At 41.3% G+C, this 21,491-nt stretch overlaps 1 protein-coding gene across 1 annotated transcript; it reads left to right on the top strand.

Moving 5' to 3' along the window:
• Positions 1 to 13,944: 13,944 nt before the first annotated feature.
• LOC311099635 (purine-rich element-binding protein gamma-like) lies at positions 13,945 to 14,973 on the top strand (the record flags this gene model as incomplete). Its single annotated transcript, XM_084140353.1, has 1 exon — positions 13,945 to 14,973. One exon carries the CDS (start codon positions 13,945 to 13,947, stop codon positions 14,971 to 14,973), a length of 1,029 nt encoding a protein of 342 aa, XP_083996479.1.
• Between the last annotated feature and the right edge of the window lie 6,518 nt (positions 14,974 to 21,491).

The raw sequence follows: 21,491 nt of genomic DNA, 5'->3' as shown, positions 1-21,491 counted from the left end.
CTACTATAGTCAGTATTTTTTTGCTCACCCAAAAGCAACACAGGCTTAATACGAGATATATAACTAACTGTAAAGTAAAGGGTGACCATTTTAGAAAATCATGGGACATATAGTCTTTGGTTGCATGTGCTTTTATGTCAATCATTTTGCTGTTATAGCCTATAACTGATGCTTCGTGGTCTTATGCTGCCATCTATTGGAAATATTTAGCAATTCAAAGTTATTAATTCACATAAAGACATTGGTGAGGCAGCTGAGAAATAAAGTGTATTTTTCTTATTAATTCCTGAGATCAGTCTCAAACCTGCCCCGACTATCCCAGCCAATTGCTGGACTTTCACATATACAGTGAGGGAAAAAAGTATTTGATCCCCTGCTGATTTTGTACGTTTGCCCACTGATGAAGACATGATCAGTCTATAATTTTAATGGTATGTTTATTTGAACAGTGAGAGACAGAATAACAACAAAAAAATCCAGAAAATCACATGTCAAAAATGTTATGAATTGATTTGCATTTTAATGGGGGAAATAAGTATTTGACCCGTCTACAAAACATGACTTAGTACTTGGTGGCAAAACCCTTGTTGGCAATCACAGAGGTCAGATGTTTCTTGTAGTTGGCCACCAGGTTTGCACACATCTCAGGAGGGATTTTATCCCAGTCCTCTTTGCAGATCTTCTCGAAGTCATTAAGGTTTCGAGGCTGACATTTGGCAACTCGAACCTTCAGCTCCCTCCACAGATTTTCTATGGGATTAAGGTCTGGAGACTGGCTAGGCCACTCCAGGACCTTAATGTGCTTCTTCTTGAGCCACTCCTTTGTTGCCTTGGCCGTGTGTTTTGGGTCATTGTCATGCTGGAATACCCATCCACGACCCATTTTCAATGCCCTGGCTGAGGGAAGGAGGTTCTCACCCAAGATTTGATGGTACATGGCCCCGTTCATCATCCCTTTGATGCGGTGAAGTTGTCCTGTCCCCTTAGCAGAAAAACACCCCCAAAGCATAATGTTTCCACCTCCATGTTTGATGGTGGGGATGGTGTTCTTGGGGTCATATGCAGCATTCCTCCTCCTCCAAACACGGCAAGTTGATGGCAAAGAGCTCGATTTTGGTCTCATCTGACCACAACACTTTCACCCAGTTCTCCTCTGAATCATTCAGATTTTCATTGGCAAACTTCAGACGGGCCTGTATATGTGCTTTCTTGAGCAGGGGGACCTTGCGGGCACTGCAGGATTTCAGTCCTTCACGGCGTAGTGTGTTACCAATTGTTTTCTTGGTGACTATGGTCCCAGCTGCCTTGAGATCATTGACAAGATCCTCCCGTGTAGTTCTGGGCTGATTCCTCACCGTTCTCATGATCATTGCAACTCCACGAGGTGAGATCTTGCATGGAGCCCCAGGCCGAGGGAGATTGACAGTTATTTTGTGTTTCTTCCATTTGCGAATAATCGCACCAACTGTTGTCACCTTCTCACCAAGCTGCTTGGCGATGGTCTTGTAGCCCATTCCAGCCTTGTGTAGGTCTACAATCTTGTCCCTGACATCCTTGGAGAGCTCTTTGGTCTTGGCCATGGTGGAGATTTTGGTATCTGATTGATTGATTGCTTCTGTGGACAGCTTTAAGCGTGTGCTCCTAATCTCAGCTCGTTACCTGTATAAAAGACACTTGGGAGCCAGAACTCTTTCTGATTGAGAGGGGGTCAAATACTTATTTCCCTTATTAAAATGCAAATCAATTTATAACATTTTTGACATGCGTTTTTCTGGATTTTGTTGTTGTTATTCTGTCTCTCACTGTTCAAATAAACCTACCATTAAAATTATAGAATGATCATGTCTTTGTCAGTGGGCAAACGTACAAAATCAGCAGGGGATCAAATACTTTTTTCCCCTCAGTGTAGGTTACTAGGTCACACCCAGTTCAAATCACATTTGAAAAATAAAAATAAAATGTGGCTTGTTTATAAAGTGTTCTGCTTTGCAATAATAAATATAATAAGATAACTAACAGAAAAACAGCCAAATGTTTACATAGGTTTTGATTTAAAAAAGAACAATCAAAATGCTATTTATTACTATAATGGTATTTACTAACATAATATTATTACAAAAATAGTTTCTAAAAGTGTTCTACGCTACCCTACCCAAGAATTAGGGTTAGGGTTAAGGCTAAAATAGGTTATACCAAGGGTTAGGGTTATGGTTAGGGTTGCCATTAGGGTTAGAAAAAATCGTGACCATTACAGCTATAGGTGCATTGTGTTACCAGTCAGGGTTAGGGTTAGAATTACCATGACTATTACAGCTATAGCTGCATTGTGTTACAAGTCAGGATTAAGGTTAGGTTTAGGGTTAGGGTTAGAAAAATGGTGTTCATTACAGCTATAGGTGCATTGTGTTACAAGTCAGGGTTAGAGTTAGGTTTAGGGTTAGGGTTAGAAAAATGGTGACCATTGCAGCTATAGGTGCATTGTATTACCAGTCAGGGTTATGGTTATGGTTACCATTACAGCTGTAAGTGCATTGTGTTACCAGTCAGGGTTACAGTTAGTGTTAGGGTTAGAATTATCGTGACCATTATAGCTGTAGGTGCATTGTGTTTTAAGTCAGGGTTAGGTTTAGGGTTAGAAAAATTGTGACCATTACAGCGATAGGTGCACTGTGTTACCAGTCAGGGTTAGGGTTAAGGTTAAAATAGGTTATATGTAGGTTTAGGGTTTTTAAGTCCAAAAACAGTATGGGTTTATAGCTCTCTTGCTCCTCCCTGTGGCCTTCTGTGGGTACTACGTAACTAATTTGTGACACTTGCTAGGCTCATAATCTGAGGTAGCAACTGCGTCAGATCTACAAATCAATGAGCTAGACCTATCCATTTGGTTTGCAACTCAGTGAACCTGCGCAGCATTCGCTCTATTCGATGCTTCCGAACAAACAGATTTTGACGCATATCAAATTAAAAAGGTTATTTCTTAATTAAAAAATGTATTCTGGCTGTTTAAATCAGCCACGTCTTGAAAAAGAGGACAGGGACATGCGTTTTGTTTAGGTTTACACTTTCTTCTGAAAGAAATATGGTTAACCATGACCAGAAAATGTTTAACGTTAACCAGCCATCGTTAGCACTGTGGGTCACAACAACATGTACCCAGGCGAACAGTGAGCTGGCTCACCAAGTAGCCGTAACCTTGTTAATAATAAGTTACCTGAGGTAAGCCTCCGAGTTCAACGTGGGCAGGTCTCATTGCCAACAATAGTGAAGCAGGCATTGTGACGTAGAACAATGGGCTGGGAATAGAACGTTCTGAAGGCGAGTTGGTGCCACGGTGAAAAATGCCCTAAAATAAGGCCTGTTTTTTCGTGATTACTTCAAAATTATGGCAAGCACCTGGGACATATGGTAATATTATGAAACTGGGCTCAACGGCGGATGCAATTAACTAGTTTCTATCAGAAAAAAGTGTTGTTAAAAATGTCATGTGTCCAGCCTACTCTATGATGTTGCACGGTCATGTGGGAATACAAATAATTGTATTTACTACAGACAACTAAATAAATGTCACCAAATATAATTATTGACTGTACTGCGAATGTCTGTTGAGTGCATACCCTGTACTGCGCTTCCAGGATGCCCTGCAACTCCTCCTTTGCAGCACCTACTTTCGACATGAAGAAGGAAAACAGCCTTGGGGTGTATGGGTCCAGGTTCCCCATGAAGCTGGACTGAAGTCGGACGGTCGTGATTCTTCGGAACTCCTGTGAGAGAGAGAAAGAGAGGGAGAAAAAGAGAGACTTGTTACTGATGCATGTGATAAGTATCTAAAGTCAAGACAACAAGAATCATCAATCTTTACATTCATTATTTACGATTATAATTCAACTGTAATTTTACCTGAGTAGGCTGGAACAGGGCCGGCCATCTTTCTTTGAGATGAACTCACAGGAGGGCTCTTCACGACATCTTGTCTTCTATGTGAGAAGGTCTTGGACATTTTTTCACTCACACTGTTGTCTAATTTTTGTACTTTGCTGAGTAGCTCTACTTGCTTCTCTAGTGTCTCTTCTGTCTCACCAATGGGATGTGGCGGGAGGTAATTTACCTCTGCCTTCTTCGGCTTTTTTACGTTCTTGGCCGGAGTTCATTCGTCTGTTGGTATTCTCTTCATAGAGTTCACATCCAGCTCTGGGCATCCGATTACTCTCAGTTTTGCTCTGTAATTGCCCATCTTATACTTCAGGCTGCATTGCCACCCGTACATGCCTGAGAAGGACTCAGGCTCCTTAAGGCACAGTCGCTTTTGTACCAAGGCTTCTGCAACTTGGCATATCTGTAGACTTGAAGAATAGGCTGTAAACTGGAATATACTTTCAGACAGTCTCTCCAGGATGCCGGACTTCACACCCGGACTGTTGAGTAGTGTTCCATCCTTTCTGTACGGTTCATTTGCTGCCTCAAGAACAAGCTCTGTGTCGTAAGCAAAGCAAGGAATTTCAAACTGAGATGGCTAAGGATGTAAACGTTGGGATGAGGTACTATATCACAGGACCCAGAGAAGCAGGTGTCATCCAATAGCATGGTATAGAGGGTGTCCAATACTTCTTGTAGATTCGGGGGGGTAGGCATACAGTTGAAGTCGGTAGGCATACAGTTGAAGTCGGAAGTTCATATACCTTAGCCAAATACATTTCAACTCAGTTTTCCAAAATTCCTGAAATTTCATCCTAGTAAAAATGTCCTGTCTTAGGTCAGTTAGGATCACCACTTTATTTTAAGAATGTGAAATGTCAGAATAATAGTAGAGAGAATTATTTATTTCAGCTTTAATTTATTTCATCACATTCCCAGTGGGTCAGAAGTTTACATACACTCAATTAGTATTTGGTAGCACTGCCTTTAAATTGTTTAACTTGGGTCAAACGTTTCGGGTAGCCTTCCACAAGCTTCCCACAATAAATTGGGTGAATTTTGGCCCATTCCTCCTGACAGAGCTGGTGTAACTGAGTCAGGTTTGTAGGTCTCCTTGTTCGCACACACTTAGTCAGTTCTGCCCACAAATGTTCTATAGGATTGAGGTCAGGGCTTTGTGATGGCCACTCCAATACCTTGACTTTGTTGTCCTTAAGCCATTTTGCCACAACTTTGGAAGTATGCTTGGATTCATTGTCCATTTGGAAGACTCATTTGCGACCAAGTTTTAACTTCCTGACTGATGTCTTGAGATGCTGCTTCAATATATTTACATAATTTTCCTTCCTGATGATTCCATCTATTTTCTGAAGTGCACCAGTCTCTCCTGCAGCAAAGCAACCCCACAGCATGATGCTGCCACCCCCGTGCTTCACGGTTGGGATGGTGTTCTTCGGCTTGCAAGCGTCCCCCTTTTTCCTCCAAACATAACAATGGTTATTATGGCCAAACAGTTTTATTTTTGTTTCATCAGACCAGAGGACATTTCTCAAAAGAGTACTATTTGTCCCCATGTGCAGTTGCAAACCATAGTCTGGCTTTTTTATGGCGGTTTTGGAGCAGTGGCTTCTTCCTTGCTGAGCGGCCTTTCAGGTTATGTCAATATAGGACTTGTTTTACTGTGGATATATATACTTTTGTTCCTGTTTCCTCCAGTATCTTCACAAGCTGTTGTTCTGGGATTGATTTGCACTTTTCGCACCAAAGTACGTTCATCTCTAGGAGACAGAACGCGTCTCCTTCCTGAGCGGTATGATGGCTGTGTGGTCCCATGGTGTTTATACTTGTGTACTATTGTTTGTACAGATGAACGTGGTACCTTCAGGCGTTTGGAAATTGCTCCCAAGGATGAACCAGACTTGTGGAGGTCTACAATTATTTTTCTTTTGATTTTCCCATGATGTCAAGCAAAGAGGCACTGAATTTGAAGTTAGGCCTTGAAATACATCCACAGGTACACGTCCAATTGACTCAAATGATGTCAATTAGAAGCTTCCAAAGCCATGACATCATTTTCTGGAATTTTCCAAGCTGTTTAAAGGCACAGTCAACTTAGTGTATGTAAACTTCTGACCCACTGGAATTGTGATACAGTGAATTATAAGTGAAACAATCTGTCTGTAAACAATTGTTGGAAGAATTACTTGTGTCATGCACAAAGTAAATGTCCTATCCGACTTGCCAAAACGATGATTTGTTAACAAGACATTTGTGGAGTGGTTGAAAAACAAGTTTTAATGACTCCAACCCAAGTGTATGTAAACGTCCGACTTCAACTGTATACAGTACATACACTGAGTGTACAAAACATTAGGAACACCTCCCTAATATTGAGTTGCACCCCCTTTTGCCCTCAGAACAGCCTCAATTTGTCAGGGCATGGACTCTACAAGGTGTTGAACGCGTTCCCCAGGGATGCTGGCCCACGTTGATTCCAATGCTTCCCACAGTTTTGTCAAGTTTGCTGGATGTCCTTTGGGTGTTGGACCATTCTTGATACACACGGGAAACTGTTGACCGTGAAAAACCCAGCGGCGTTGCAGTTCTTGACACACTCAAACCTGTGTGCCTAGCACCTACTACCATTCACGTTTCAAAGGCACTTAAATCTTTTGTCTTGCCCATTCACCCTCTGAATGACACACATGCACAATCCATGTCTCAAGGCTTAAAATTCCTTCTTTCAACCTGTATCCTCCCCTTCATCAACACTGATTGAAGTGGATTTAAGTGACATCAATAAGGGATCATAGCTTTCAACTGTCATCGAAAGAGCAGGTGTCCTTGTGTTTTGTACATTCAGTGTATATCACATTGTCTTTTATATTATCCACATTTCTATGAATACAACTCCAAAGATAGCTATATAACATATAGAGAGATTGCAATCTCAACGGGTGACTTTGAATAGGATTCTGTGTTGGTATTGATTTTTCACAGTAGAGCATGATTTTACTAATGTGCTGGCAATATGGGTCAGGGGATTCCTGTAAAGGCTCACCACTACTACTCTGCCTACAGCAGAAAATGTAAGCTATTATTAGCTACTCATATTAATGTAAGGTCACTCCACTTAAATCTACAGACAGTAGACAGAGCATCCTTGCATTTTACACTTAGGCCGCTTCACATTCCCCCCTTTCCCCATTTTATCTTTATTTGAATGATTAGTTTAATTCATATGAATCGATTCATTTAAACTATTCTTTTTGACAAAACGAACTATTAACTTTGCCCTTGTAGCTGTTCGGATTCGGTTCAATTGCAGTGAATCAAAATAATCATTTGTGAATTGCAAACAGTAACATTAGGAAAAAAGATTAGCTGTAGCTTTCCTTTTCGATTATGTGGCTGCAAAACTTGTTTTGTTGATACTTCAAGTTGATCTGGGCAGTCAAACTCTTCTTCCTGACTATTTGCAAGTGATTCATCCGCTGATGGTGAAGGTACTCCAGTAGTTGTGACTACTCCAGGTTTAAAATCCAACCATGTGTGAGTGCAATGTTTACAATTTTTGTGAGATTTAAAAGGTACCATTAATGTTTGTCTGAAAATTACAGCCTACAAACATACAAGTGATAGTTTCATTACTCTTGAGATGGCTGTTGATGTGTACAAAATCATCATTTTCTGATGCTAAATCATTGCAAGCACATAGATGACAACTGAATATTGCCACGTTTGTGAGATATTTAGTAACCTCCGTTGAGTGGACTTTACTTTGGTGCACAATTAAGGCATTCCAGGTCTTAAATGCGCATGGATAGTCAATGTATGTACATGGGTAATGGACAGTATGGCCGTAATGTGGGTGCTTTAAGTTGTAATGATACACAAGTTGGGACCTACTTGACACCGATTCTGAACACCCCTTCCATTTCCAAATTCACACAACAATGAAAAAAAGATAACAGAAATACCATAAGACCTAAAGACTGACATTCGGAGCGAAACATTTTTTGGTATTAAAACAACCTCTGATAACAGTACTCACCAACACTACATAGCCTTTGAATGGGTAGACAAAGCATCACAAATGTAGTAGGCAAACATCATGGACCTGTAAATATAAATGTTGTTCATTCAATTATTATTTTTCATTATGAAGTGTTTGATTCAATTATCTATTGATTTATGCATGCATCCACTCATGTGGTTTTGAACTCCTGAGTGGCGCAGTGGTCTAAGGCACTGCATCGCAGTGCTAACTGTGCCACTAGAGATCCTGGTTCGTATCCAGGCTCTGTCGCAGCCGGCCGCGACCGGGAGACTCATGGGCGGCGCACAATTGGCCCAGCGTCGTCCAGGGTAGGGGAGGGAATGGCCGGCAGGGATGTAGCTCAGTTGATAGAGCATGGCGTTTGCAACGCCAGGGTTGTGGGTTCGATTCCCACAGGGGGCCAGTATAAAAATATATATATATGTATTCACTAACTGTAAGTCGCTCTGGATAAGAGCGTCTGCTAAATGACTAAAAATGTAAAATGTAAAAATGTTTTTGTTTTTGTCAAATAATTTGACATTTATTGATAAGTGGACACACATAATATAAAGTAACGCTGTTCAAGTGAACTCCACATCCCATTTCAATAAGTCTGTATGTCACATTTGCACCACGTATTACAACATGGAGGCAGCCATGGGCAAACTGTTAAACTGCATGAAAGCACCAATCTTATAGGATTACAGTGGCTTGCGAAAGTATTCACCCCCTTACAACCTGGAATTAAAGGTGTCAAATAAATTGCTTTAATATTACAATGACAGCTGTCGTCATGGTTAGTGTTGTGTGTTTCTATCTTTATTCTAGGCTAGCATCTAAGCCTGAAATGTATTAGCTATTTGAACATTGGCTAAGACATGTGCAGGCACTGGTAGCTAGCTACCTGTCAAAGCAGTTTTTTCCAACTTTCCATTGTTAATCCAACAGCTGGCAACGGTTTAGCTAGCTGGATCTCACATCAGGGGTGACTCACTGTGTCAGGAATCTGTGCTAGTTCACTGAATTCAACTCAGACACTGTGTAGTTGGCTTGCTTGACTGTTTACTTGTGTGCTCTGCTGGCTACAGTAGCTATTATTGTCTACATTAATGTGTTTCCATACTCACTGTAGTTGGTTAGCTCCAGAGATGGTTCACTTCCATACCTAGCTAGCTTAGCTAATGTTAGCTGCCAAACATGCTGCTTCTTCTTCTTCTTCTTCTTCTTCTTTGGTATTATGGCGTTCACACATTTGTTTGTGCATGCCGCCACCTACTGTGGTCGATCATGTTACATTTTGTGATACAAAACTAAAAAGGAAAGGGAAAGGAAAAAATTGCACCACCAACTAACCCTACACCTATATACCACAATTTAATTAAAAACAAAAACACCACCCCATTCCACTACTTGACCCTAACTGATCCTACTGCAGGGCAACGGCCTGGGAGGACGGGACTCTTTCGTTCAACACACCTTGTAACTCTTCTACAGTAAAACCTTGTACACCCAACATCTATTCTCTGTGATTTACATTCCATTTCTGCAGTACAGTTGATAACCATGGCAATGAATGCTAAGAAGCCAACCTTAATGAAGCACAAATTCGTATAACTCTGTATTGGCCTAGGCCTACTATTCACCCTTGACCCATCATCCTCTACTCTCTTGACTGCCTCAGCATATGACACCTTCTGTTCTACTCTGACCCTGGCAACCTCAACCTCTCTCTCTCACACTGGGCACTTCTGATCCCCAGCAACATAGGCACACCCACAATTAACACACAGTTTTTTCCACCAATACTACACATTCCTTTGTTCCATGCCCTCCTGCACACTTCTCACATTTTGGAATCTCCCTCCTACATACTGCTGCAACATGACCGTAAGCTTGGCATCTAAAACACCTTAGTGGTTTCGGCACAAAAGCTCTCATGGGATAACTGACATATCCTAACATTACTTTGTCAGGTAAAGACTCTGCTTCAAAACTCAAAAGGACAGACAGTGTTTTCTCAGTTTCACCACACTCACCACTGGGTCAGACACAGGGAATCTTCCATTTCAGTTGCTCTAACTCAACATTTAATGCCACCCCAGTAATCACTCCTTTCAAATGCGCCCTACTCCGAGAGCAAAGCAAGTCAAAGGTCTTGTCCTGAGGCATGTGACGCAAAGTGCCCACTCCCTGTGGGGGGAAAAAACACAGAAAATCATCACAAGTCCAACTCGAGCTACCTTCACTGATTTATCAGTACCCAATTTATTTTCTACACAGCCTGAGACTACATATGGGTCAGCCAAAGGGCAGGGATCCACTTTCAACCAAAGATTTCACTCCCACTGGGCCAGAATCATCCTTTGCATGACCATCAGGTGAGGCTCGGACTCTGAGGTCTTCACCACACCTGCCACCGCACCTTCACTCTTATCAGGTTACATTTCTTAACCATCAGAGACAGGTCTCCTCCTCATCATCCATCTTTCGCAAGAACTTATTGGTTAAACACAAGAAAAATATGCTAGAACGTTCAATCTCATCACGGAACACCATCTTCTTCTTCTTCTTCATTAAATGTATATTGGCGGATCGCAACTGAGAGGTGCAGACACCGCCACCTACTGTACTGGAGAGTGAGGCCAGTCACAGCCTCCCTATTAATCAATTTCTCTTATCTAGTCTGGTGTTTTCGCCTACTGTTCTGGAGTGTGAATCATTACACTTTGTGACACAAAAAGGGAAGGGAAAAAGGACGGGGAAAAGGGATGAGATATTGCCCTACCAACTAACCCTACACCCATTAAAAGCTCACCACTTTTCCACTACTTGGCCCTATCTGATCCTACACCAGGCCAGCAGCATGGGAGGATGGGACACTATCATTCAACACACCTTGTAACTCTGCAGTAAAATCTTGTACACCCAAGTACTTCTCTGCAGCTGCCACCGCAACATCTATTTTATTTTATTTGAGTTCCATTTCTGCGGTACAGTTGATAACCATGGCTATGGACGCTAAGAAACCAACCTTACTGAAGTACATGTTATTCCTATCACTCTCTATTGGCCTCGGCCTACTCACAGGGAGCCTCTTAGGATCCCTCGCCCTGGACCCATCTTCCTCTACTACTCTCTTCACTGCCTGAGCATATGACACCTTCTGTACTATTCTAAACCTGGCAACCTCAACCTGCCTTTCTCTCACTGGACACTTCTGATCTCCAGCATCATGTGCACCCCTACAGTTAACACACACAACTTTTTCCACCAATACTACACATTCCTTTGTCTCATGCCCTCCTGCACACTTCTCACATCTAGGAATCTCCCTCCTACACACTGCTGCAACATGACCATAAGCTTGGTACCTAAAACACCGTAATGAGTTCGGGACAAAAGCTCTCACGGGATAACTGACACATCCTAACTTGACCTTGTTGGGTAAAGGCTCTGCATCAAAACTCAGCAGGACAGACAGTGTCTTCTCTGTTTCACCACGCTCTCCACCGGGTCTGCATCGTACCAAACGGCGGGTGTCACAGACACCGGGAATCTTCCATCTTCTTTTTGGTTTGTTGTCATTTTGACTCAATATACTCGAGATTTGCTGCCACGTACTGTTTTGGAGGATGAGTTGCAGCTATGTAACATTACAGCACATATTATTACTCTTCTGGTTACAGTAGCTAAAAATGATGTTCGTTATTTTGTGAAACAAAATCGCCAGTCATATCAGTCATCATATCATTTATCATAGTCTTTTCTGAGCGTTTGGACAAGCTTAATTCAAGATCATTAAATGGTTCCTTTCAGTTAAAAATATATATAATCTGATAAATAAATCACTATTTAATGATTTGTTTGAAGGACGTACGTCAAGAGAACATTAATTTCGTTATCATTACAATATCATACATTCACTTGGGACGTTAGTACAATTTTTATTGTCTGTTCAAAACCTTGGAAACCGGGACATTTTGAAGCTGAGTAGATTGTTGCCTTATTGAATGCAGCATGTTCTTTTTTTCTCTGGTCGCGGAAAACAAACTGTTGATGGAATCAACAGAATAATTTGCACTAAAACAATAACGCTATACTCCGAGTCAAATTGGGGAAAACAAACATTCTTTCCAATTGACCCTCATTGTAAAAGATCCAACTTCGTCGTACATCTTTTGTTATACAGACATTTTAAAAAACATGTTGAAAAGCTGCTGTGTTGTTCAATTAACATGTAAACTGGTCAAAAATACCGACCTACAGTTCTCAATGCTCCCATGTAGGGAAATAGAGGCTGCAAGAAGAGCCCTGTGGCTTCAGGCTGTTCGGCATGAGAAATGTGGGGACCCGGTGTCCAAGAAGGCTACACGTAGCAATGTGTGTGGAACACATTTCATCACAGGTAAGAAATGTTACTTGTTTAGTATAGTCCGTTTGTAACTCCACTCACTACTTGTAGCCATATAGTCCGTTTGTTTGATGTTGGTCTTGGCTAGCTTAAAGATGCACTATGCAGAAATTGCTCCGCCATTTCCTGGTTGCTAAAATTTTAAAAGATTGGATTTTCAGCTGTTTGATGCTGGTGTACAAAACTGAAAGTAATAGACCAAAAACTAAACTTAAGAATGGGAAGCATAGAAATAGCGCACATAGAACAGACCTACCGCTTCTTAGACTTGCTTTCAATGAGAATGAAGATCTATAACTCACAAGTCTATGTGAATTTGGTCGGGTCGCCCAAAAAATTACATATTGTAGCTTTAATGTTCTGGTTGCTAGCTAGCTAGCACTCACTCACTCATGTGGCTGCTAGCAACATCATGAAAAGGGGCATTAGGGAAGCCCTACAATATTACATTTTTCTAAGCAGTGAGAATGCTAGGGAGCAGGCAATGTTGAAAAGTAATCTTTAGACATGTTGTACTTTCTTAAATGTCGTTTTGTAATTGACAAAAGCAGACAAGAAAATTGCTTTTGAAAAAATTTCAAGTTTTTGCTGTGAGCCAATGGAGTAACCACAGGTTGTTTTCCCCACCTTCTATCAAATACTGACTGGGACTATACCGGTAACCAGCGCACTGTTCTATATCTTGTCAATCAATTATCATGTGACTTCCTCTAATTTATTTACATGTTGAAAAGATTGGTAGGTAGGCCTTTATATTTTCCTTGGCAGTATCTCTATCCACGGTGACAACGTTATTGCAGCTATCTACCTTATAAAGGCAGTTATTTGCAGTAAATTCGCTTGCTGTGTCAAATTAAACTGTACTGCTCAAACTAGGACTAGGTTGTCTCTTTAAACTGTGTGATTTCGCTCCTGGAAAGGGAGGGGGAGAGAGTTGGATGGGTTCATTGGGTTCATCAATCCGCCGCTACCGAAGCAAGTCGTCACTAGTTACCACAGCCACAACGTCATAAACCCCGCCTATTTCTAAAATGTATCTTCTTATAATGCGATTTTAATCCTTAACCTAACCTTAACCACACCGATAACCTTATGCCTAACCCTAAACTATTTTTGTTTTTTTTTTAATGATTATTTACGACAGCCAATTTCGACTTTGTGGCTGTGGTAACTAGTGGAAACCACCGAAGCAGCGCCCTCTAAAGACACCCTGGATTGGAAGATTTCTCCTTTAATTTTACCAGGCTAGCGGCTTTCATAGACTCTCAGTAGACGGGGAAGAAGTGTCAGATGCAGGAAAGGTGGTAGCTAGGTAACCCGACTTGCCAAGAGTTACGATGGAAATGGCACCAAACGTTACTAACGCTTGACCTTTAAATCGGGACGCAGAAACTCGATCAGCTCAATACTCCTGTCGAGTAGGTGCCATTTCAGGTCATTCCAGGTATCTTTAAAATTTAGCCTACTATAGCCACAAGCTGGCTGGCTAGCTAAATCAATAAGGTTACCTGAAAGACAGCATGCTGGCTGGTAATGCCAGACAATTTGTCGTGTGCTTAACTGTGTTGGAAACGAAATAATGATGTCTGATGCAACATATTCAAGAGGGATGGAAAGAGACAGAGGAAGGATTACATCAGATTATATGGCGAGAGGCGCATATCCTCAACAGTATGTCCACCCTGGCACACAGCAGCAGGGCATAGACATTCAAGAGCTTGCCTCTAAACGTGTCGACATCCAGAAGAAACGGTTTTATTTGGACGTAAAACAAAGTGCACGGGGCCGATTCCTAAAAATTGCAGAGGTTTGGATTGGAAGAGAACGTCATGATAACATCAGAAAGAGCAAATTAACGCTGTCCATGTCAATGGCACCCGATCTACGGTATTGCCTGGGGGACTTCATCGATTATTACGCTCATATTGGGTTGAGAGGTATTCTGGTACCACGGCCAGAAGAGCAGAGCAATGGCCAGGGCCGCCCGCACAATTCCTGCAGAAGACCGCAGAAGATACACGTAGCATCAGTGTCTCCCACCGGCTCTGCGGTGTCGGAGGAGCATACTCATCGCGTCCTGAAGAGTGAATTCATTGAGAGAGACAATAGAAAGTACTATCTGGACCTGAAAGAGAACCAGCGAGGCAGGTTCCTCCGCATCAGACAGACTGTCAGCAGAGGGCATGGCACCATGGGTTACTACGGCCAGGGCATCGAGCAAACCATAGTGTTGCCGGCTCAAGGGCTAATCGAATTCAGAGATGCACTGTCGCAGCTGATTGAAGACTACGGCGAAGATGATGCCACGGAGGAGCTTGGAAGAGGCAATAGGAACCATGAAGAAACCCCAGAGTTTCCCGAGGCAGCATCTTTCCGAGTGGACAATAAGAGGTTTTATTTCGACGTTGGTTCCAACAGGTACGGTGTCTTTTTAAAGATTAGCGAGGTACGACAGCCATACAGGAACACCATAACGGTCCCCATGAAAGCCTGGGCCAGATTTGGAGAGCATTTCATTAGGTATGAGGAGGAAATGCGGCGAATTTTCACCTGTCACAAGGAGAAGAAGACAGAGACTCGCGAGGACAGTGAAGAACAAGAGGATTGACAATGGCATTATATGGCTGTAAGAGGTTTCTAGTGATGGTGGGTTAAAACAGTGAAGGGAAAAGCTAAACATGACAATATCCTAGATTATATGAAAAAGTATTCTTAATGTACCTCTAGTAGGCCTATGGCTTTTGTCAACTAGTACTTTTACATTGTTCATTCCTGTTTCAATCATACATTTAGATTATGGCATCCGTTTTGAAATTGGTGCAGCAGGACGTGTTGCCTATTGCAAAATGCAAAATGAAATACAAAATGATGATATAGGTCATTTATGTGAATCAAATATTTTTTTTCATTGTGGTGAATGGAGTGTGTGAATGGAAGTATGTGTGCTCATGTGATTGTTTGATTGAGGAAAAAAAGATGAGACATAATAGTGTACACGTCCTGTATTCCACAAGCATTGGTAGGGGGTTAATGTAAGATATGCTGTTGAAGGCTAGACATGATATTGTTGTTTAAACAGCAACAATCATTTGTCTTATTTGTGTAGTTAGCACTTCATGATTGAGGATTTCGTCTTATAGAATAAGGGACAGTTTGGTTGAGGGTTCGCCGACCACCACGGACGAGCTCAATCTCCCTGCCTATGTCATTACACTATAATCAGAGCCGACTGCAGACAATGATCAGCTAGGGGGAAATCAGATTTTCAACATTTTTATGCTATATTTATAATTATAAACTGGGTGATTCGAGCCCTGAATGCTGATTGGCTGACAGCCATGGTATATCAGACCGTATACCATGAGTATGACAAAACATTTATTTTTACTGCTCTAGTTACGTTGGTAAGCAGTTTATAATAGCAATAAGGCACGTTAGGGGTTTGTGATATATGGCCAATATACCACACCTCCTCGGGCATTATTGCTTAATTATATAAAATATATGCAACAATTTTCCACCAACAGGTTTCTGTGCCAAAGCACTACACACAACCAATAAGCAATGCATAACTGCATACCGAATACCGACTTCGAGCGCTTCATCATGGTTTGCGTTTTCAACACCACAATCAAATAGAGTATGTCAATCCAGACAAACAGGGAAAACATCCCTCCCTACTCAGTATCGAAGGCTTGGCTTGACAATCACTGAATGTCATTAAACTTTTTGCTGTTTTGTAACTGATGTGGCCGATGTGCAGTTTGGATGCTGGAATTATATTAGTTAGTGGAGTGGATGAACGTGCGCAGGTAGCCTACAGGAGACTTTTGAAGTAGCCTAATTTGATTAAAACATTGTGACTGGTTGTGTTTATTGCACACATAAAAGGTAATACATTTAAAAAGTAAAATTACAAATATTTTGGCTATATTGAAGTGTTAGGTTCTAGGTCGAGGAATAGCCACTCGGATCGGAAAGGAGGCAGAACGTGCATTAAGCTTTCCTGAATAACTGGGCCTGCTAGGAGCATAGGCCTATGTGTCTACACTATATAAAACGACTCGGGAGAATGATGATCAGCAACAGACAGCGCATCAGTATCAGAAATCAAAATACAGCCAGACTGTCCTGTACTATACCTTTCTAGACCTTATAATCTGTCAAAAGTAGACCCACAACTTATCCAAATGGAATGAAACGTTCAAATAACGGCTTTTGCGCCATTATTCAAATGACATTATTACTGCAGTTTACACTGCCGAATTGTACTTACTTAAAATAATAATGCAAATATTCATTGCATTGTGGTGTTGTAGTCTAGGTAGGATAATTGTATTGTCCCTAAGGCCATACAAATGTAATTGACTGTATAAAGGATTACATTATTAATTATACTTTTTTAAAATATAAAATAAAAGTTGTGCCCCTTGAAATAATACTAAAACACCTAGCGACCTCACCAAGAGATTTGAGCATTTTGGGATTGTAGCGAATGGTGGGTCAGGGAATACAACTCAGGTCCCTAGCGTGAAAGACACACAACACCAAACATTTTTTAAATTCATTTAGCAGACGCTCTTATCCAGAGCGACTTACAGTTAGTGTGTGCATACATTTTTCATACTGAAGGCACGTCCCTGTGCTTCAACTACTCAGCCCCATAGCATGTTTGAGCCATGCGTTCCGCTGGCCGCAACAAAAAAAATCCAGAAAAACGCATGTCAAAAATGTTATAAATTGATTTTGCATTTTAATGAGAGAAATAAGTATTTGACCCCTCTGCAAAACATGACTTAGTACTTGGTGGCAAAACCCCTGTTGGCAATCACAGAGGTCAGACGGTTCTTGTAGTTGGCCACCAGGTTTGCACACATCTCAGGAGGGATTTTGTCCTACTCCTCTTTGCAGATCTTCTCAAAGTCATTATGGTTTCGAGCCTGACGTTTGGCAACTCGAACCTTCAGCTCCCTCCACAGATTTTCTATGGGATTAAGGTCTGGAGACTGGCTAGGCCACTCCAGGACCTTAATGTGCTTCTTCTTGAGCCACTCCTTTGTTGAATTGGCCGTGTGTTTTGGGTCATTGTCATGCTGGAATACCCATCCACGACCCATTTTCAATGCCCTGGCTGAGGGAATGAGGTTCTCACCCAAGATTTGACGGTACATGGCCCCGTCCATCGTCCCTTTGATGCGGTGAAGTTGTCCTGTCCCCTTAGCAGAAAAACACCCCCAAAGCATAATGTTTCCACCTCCATGTTTGACGGTTGGGGATGGTGTTCTTGGGGTCATAGGCAGCATTCCTCCTCCTCCAAACACGGCGAGTTGAGTTGATGCCAAAGAGCTCGATTATGGTCTCATCTGACCACAACACTCACCCAGTTCTCCTCTGAATCATTCAGATGTTCATTGGCAAACTTCAGACGGGCCTGTATATGTGCTTTCTTGAGCAGGGGGACCTTGCGGGCGCTGCAGGATTTCAGTCCTTCACGGCGTAGTGTGTTACCAATTGTTTTCTTGGTGACTATGGTCCCAGCTGCCTTGAGATCATTGACAAGATCCTCCCGTGTAGTTCTGGGCTGATTCCTCACCATTCTCATGATCATTGCAACTCCACGAGGTGAGATCTTGCATGGAGCCCCAGGCCGAGGGAGATTGACAGTACTTTTGTGTTTCTTCCATTTGCGAATAAGCGCACCAACTGTTGTCACCTTCTCACCAAGCTGCTTGGCGATGGTCTTGTAGCCCATTCCAGCCTTGTGTAGGTCTACAATCTTGTCCCTGACATCCTTGGAGAGCTATTTGGTCTTGGCCATGATGGAGAGTTTGGAATCTGATTGATTGATTGCTTCTGTGGACAGGTGTCTTTTATACAGGTAACAAGCTGAGATTAGGAGCACTCCCTTTAAGAGTGTGCTCCTAATCTCAGCTCGTTACCTGTATAAAAGACAACTGGGAGCCAGAAATCTTTCTGATTGAAAGGGGGTCAAATACTTATTTCCCTCATTAAAATCCAAATGATTTATAACATTTTTGACATGCGTTTTTCAGTGGGCAAACGTACAAAATCAGCAGGGGATCAAATACTTTTTTCCCTCACTGTAGTTAATATACTGCCTGGCAAGTTTGATGTATTAGTAGCCAACTAACGTTAGGTAGCTAGCTAGCTAACATACCGGTACATATTGCTGTAATGCTATGCGGTTCGTAAGGATAGCGTAGCTAACAAATTGTTAGCCAACATAACGTGTAACGTAACTTATTTTAAAAGTCATTACTTTATTACATTGCTCAACATTTTCGTAACATTTGTCATAATTAATGAATTTGTATCCACTCTCGCCTGCATATTTTCCGCCATTTTCTTCAAATCTGAAAACGTTGTGACGCCTCGCCCATTTTCTGAAGAATTTCATTATGGGCCCTAAAATCACGGAAATAGTGTCCACTGCTTGTATACTTCGTATTTTGGCTAATTTAGTACGACATCCGGGAACTTTTGGCATACTAACTATATCCATACTATGACCAATAAGCATACTACATACTCAATTTACGCCACAAATAGTAAGGTTAGTACTGTATTCGAACACAGCTATGGTCACTGGCTTGAAAGGCATGCATTGTACCAATAGGGTTAACCCACTTAGTGGGAATTGTATCATGGCTCATATAGTGAGGATTGTGACAGTGTAATGGTTTGGAATGACAGTCGCAGGGACCAGGGCTTGAGTCCCAGTCAGGGTACCCCCTAATCCACTATATTGGTGTCAGCCAGGTATTGGAGAGCACCCTTGAAAGCATGTCCCAGCCAAGTTTTAGTCACAGTGTTTCTGTCAGGTTTCTGTACTCAACACGGTCTCAGAGCATTTCAGATTATTCTGTACGTAAATCCGAACATTCCATTTAGTATGATATGTTACATTTGGTATGGTTACATAAGACATATGGTTACTTAAGGCAAAATCAAAAGTAGGGTGCTTGGTCGGAGTGGATGGATAGGCGAATAACACGAACGTCTAGCAACCCAAAGGTTGTGAGTTTGAATCTCATCATGGACAACTTTAGCATTTTAGCTAAATAGCAACTTTTCAACGACTTACTACTTTTTAGTTACTTTACAACTACTTAGAATGTTAGCTAACCCTTCCCCTAACCTTTTAGCTAACCCTTCACCTAACCCTAACCATTTTAGCAAACCCTAACCTGAACCCTTTAACCTAACTCCTAAGCTTAACCCTAACCGTAACTCATAACCCCCAGCCTAGCTAACGTTAGCCAGCTAGCTAACATTAGCCACCTAGCTAGACTTCGTAACATATCTTACATATTGTACGTTTTGCGAATTCGTAACATATAATATGATTTGTAATTCGGAAAATATCACATGAAATGGGTGATGGACATCAACAAATTAATACATACCATATGAAACGTAACATATACTAAATGGAGTGCTTCTACATCTGCATTGCTTGCTGTTTGGGGTTTTAAGATGGGGTTTCTTTATAAGCACATTGTGAAATCTGCTGATGTAAAAAGGGCTTTATAAATACATTTAATGTGTGTGTGTTTCGGACAGAATAATACAAAATGCTCTGACACCAGGTTTCTGTACTGCACATGTGATGGCAGAGTATGCAAAACAAATGTGCACTGGATTGATACAAATCACCAGGTAGGCCTACTTTGCAGTCAACATTTACATTTGAATGATCTTGGGGAAAAACGTTGAAAATGACTGTTTCAGCATGCATAGCGGATTTTGTATAGCCCATAGGCTATATATCTTACCTTTTAGAAGTGTTTATTTCAGGCTGACTACTAGCATCTATTCAGTTGCAATGTCCCATAAATTGAATGCCCAAATCAACTTAAAGTATCTACAAAATTATTTTTGCAGCGACACAATTCGAAAGGAAGGCTACAGCAAAAAAAATGATCCTTTGTACTGTTTGTGATTCACAAATTATTATTTTGATTCCCATGATTAGATTCACCGCGATATAACTGAACCCAAACTACTACAATGGCGAAGCATGTCATTAAATTAATCAAAAATAATAATTAAAACAAATAATAGTTTCTTATGAAATGAATCAATTTTTATTTTATTTTATTTTATTACTATTTTGAGAAAATGTAAAGAGGGGCATCCGTTGCATAGTAATTACGTTTGTATGGCCTAAACAAGATTAATAGGGGAGCTTTTTGAGCTGCGTGTCTCATGTCTTCACAGTTCTTTCACGCTCAATGACTCACTTGACCTCTGCTGCCTATCAGCTATTCCTCTGCTCTTGTGGATTTATATAGACAATTGGGGCAGATTTGAATGATTTTATGTGTGGTATGATTGCTAGTTAAGTAACCTATTGCAGGTCTGGAAAAACGATCCACCTACCACTTTTGTCGCTATTGGTAGAGGGCAGGATAGAGTTGACTGTATAGTAAGCGCTCAGAAAAGCGTAGTGCATAAGGGAAGTACCAAAACACCTTGCAAGAAGATTAGGAAATTTGGCTATATGGAAGAAATTATACAGTAAAACCTGCAAAATGGGGAATGTAAAACAGGTGAAAAAAATGCCCTACCCTCCCCGGAGCCCCCCCCCCAAAATCCGTAGTGATGCTGTAATTACTTAGTTATAACGTAAGTGTTGCATCTCATACATACACACAAACAACGTTGATGGAAATATAGGCTATTATTCATAAGATCTACCTTTATCGCACCACTGAGCACAGTAGATGTTCATTCCATGTTTTAGGCTTTGTCCCAAATCGTTTTTTTTTTCTGTGAGCTCAATGTGCCGTTTATGTAGAGATAAATCAGATCAAGCCTGAACTGTGCGATGTAGTAGGGAGTTGTAATCTCCAACAGGCCAATATTCGACATAGTTTAGTGCAGAAAACATGGTAATTAACAACTGCCCATAATCCATTGCGCGCCCGTTTAAACTTGTCCGGTCGGTGCGGAGCTAGACACAGAGATTGAGAGAAGAGAGAACATGCGATCGAGGGGGATAGAAAACAGTTTCTTAGTGAGCCTGAAAATACATGATCTAAGTGATTGATAGTTGGTATTCAGCAGTCATAAAAGTAGGCCTTATTTACTTTCAAGAACTAC

Source organism: Coregonus lavaretus, assembly GCF_964263955.1.
Source record: "Coregonus lavaretus genome assembly, chromosome: 24".
Lineage (NCBI taxonomy): Eukaryota > Metazoa > Chordata > Actinopteri > Salmoniformes > Salmonidae > Coregonus > Coregonus lavaretus.
Note: the sequence above shows the minus strand (reverse complement) of the source record. Positions and strands in the feature narration are given on the sequence as shown.